The sequence below is a fragment of the Budorcas taxicolor genome, chromosome 1 (genome assembly GCF_023091745.1).
Source record: "Budorcas taxicolor isolate Tak-1 chromosome 1, Takin1.1, whole genome shotgun sequence".
Lineage (NCBI taxonomy): Eukaryota > Metazoa > Chordata > Mammalia > Artiodactyla > Bovidae > Budorcas > Budorcas taxicolor.
This window is the reverse complement of record NC_068910.1, coordinates 70,251,422-70,253,440: the sequence shown is the minus strand read 5'-3', so window position 1 is coordinate 70,253,440 and position 2,019 is coordinate 70,251,422. Positions and strand designations below refer to the sequence as shown.

At 44.7% G+C, this 2,019-nt stretch overlaps 1 protein-coding gene across 1 annotated transcript; it reads right to left on the bottom strand.

Annotated features, from left to right (window-relative positions):
- Positions 1–1,028: 1,028 nt before the first annotated feature.
- LOC128057332 (keratin-associated protein 24-1) lies at positions 1,029–1,811 on the bottom strand. The gene has a single exon (XM_052649869.1). The coding sequence runs from the start codon at positions 1,800–1,802 to the stop codon at positions 1,029–1,031; it is 774 nt and encodes a 257-aa protein (XP_052505829.1). The 5' UTR covers positions 1,803–1,811.
- Between the last annotated feature and the right edge of the window lie 208 nt (positions 1,812–2,019).

Here is a 2,019-nt window from a genome sequence, read left to right as displayed (position 1 = left end):
AACAAAGCAAAATGAAAATCATTATTTCCTAATAGAAACTTGTTGCCTAACTATGTACCAGAACTATTTTGGCAATCAGAAAGCAGTAAATCAACAGGGGAGAATTTTAGCAGAATCATGAACATAGATTCATGAAGCATCTATAGAATATTTTGTCATTTTTCCAACAAGCAATTGTTTGTGTTTCTGCTACCTCTGAGGTTCTCTCTTAGCGCTGAGAACAAAAGCTGACTGCCAGTCAATCCTATGTGTTCTGGCTTCTCTGGAAGGGAAGATTTGCTGAAGGTCTTCTGATTTTGAAGTCTAGTTGGACATTGCTGCTTGCACATTCTTATATTCAGGCAGTACGAGGAAGGATGAAATAGCTCAACTCTGAATGTTTACAATGATGTTGTTTAGTTGCTAAATCTTGTCTGATTCTTTTGATGATTCTGTAGCCCACCAGACTCCTCCGTCCATGGGATTTTCCAGGCAGGAATACAGTAATGGGTTGCCATTTCCTTCTCCGGGGAATCTTCCCAACTCAGGGATCAAACTCACGTCTCCTGCATTGACAGGCGGGATCTTTACCACCAGGCCACTTGTGAAGACCTAAGATGATGTTACCTTATAGCTTATTAGAAAGATGCTAGTTAGGCAAGCAGCAAAATGACTGATAGAAAAGCAAAACGATCTTGAAAGAAAGTGCTGGAATGACCAATCAGACCAAGGAGACTCCACTTCATCAGGAAGTCGCATTGGCAGACAAGTGATGGTGACCGCCCAAATAAGAAAGCTGTACTGGCCTGTATTTCATATGGAATATGTGTCCATCATATTCAATCTCAGAAACAATAATAGTACCTTCAGGATCAGGCTTCAACACTAAGGGCTTTAAGAGAGCAACAGAAAAACAGCTATTGGTGATACCAGTTGTGGTGAGTAAGTCCTGGAGTTATATTTGAGGTTAACGGAACATGATTCTTAAGACACATGCAGTAATTCAGCAGATTATTAGAGAAGGTGGCACCTGCACCTTGGGACAATTTCTAGCAGCTATAATTGCAATAAGTTGATCGGTAGCAATTCAGAGGTCTGTAACCACCATATAAATACCTCAGAGGAGGGAAGGAACTTGGTATAGAGCTTAGAGACCGGAAGTTTCTTGCAAAACAGCTCAGTGGAGGGCATCTCCTATGCCAATAGTATGGACATTGGCTATTTCTTATTAAATAGTTTTGGCGTTGGCAGCTGTTGGTGATATATCGTGATGCTGAGAAGCCACTGGGTATGAAGCCAAGATCTTGGTAGCTTCTGTATCCAAAACTGCCCAGTCTGTAGTGGCTTAGGGGCTGGAAACTCTTGGATAAGCAGTTAGGTTGCCCAAAGCATTTAAAGCCATTGCCGAGGGTCTGGCAAGCTTTGGATGTACGTCGGCTGGGGGTGCAGCCATCAGATACATACCCCTTGGTCTGAGGGCACGGATTGCAGCTGAGGCTGGGTCCGATGTTGGTCGTTTCACGGGCACTGCAGATTTGGCCCCCTGTTGGAGAGTTGCAGGGCACAGACGAGTTTGATTGGTCACAAGTTGTGGTGCAGGTCTTGGGCTCAGAACAGGGAGATTCACAGGTCGGGGCTTCCCCACAAGTTTCTTGGCAGTTATCCAGGAGCCAGAGATTCCCGTGGTAGCTACTGGGTAGGCTGAGCCCAAACGTAGGGCTTACATCGCTGGAGCAAAGAGCAACAGAAGCAGTCACTGGGAAATAATAGTGAGTTCTGTAGGATACGCCACTACAGTTCCCAGGATAGCCTAGAAAAGCCATGGAGTCTGAGTGTATGTTCAGTGATGGCCGTGAAGGTATGGCGAGACTGTGGCTTGACGCCCTTTTATATCTTCCCTGGGGATTGTCTGCATCCTCCCCAGACTCTCTTCCTTCTCACTGCCTGGGACAATAACATGGCAACATTTCATTAGTGTGCTGTTTAGTGACAGCTGCTGATGTCTTCACACTCATATTAAAGCAAGTTTATTTTGATTCT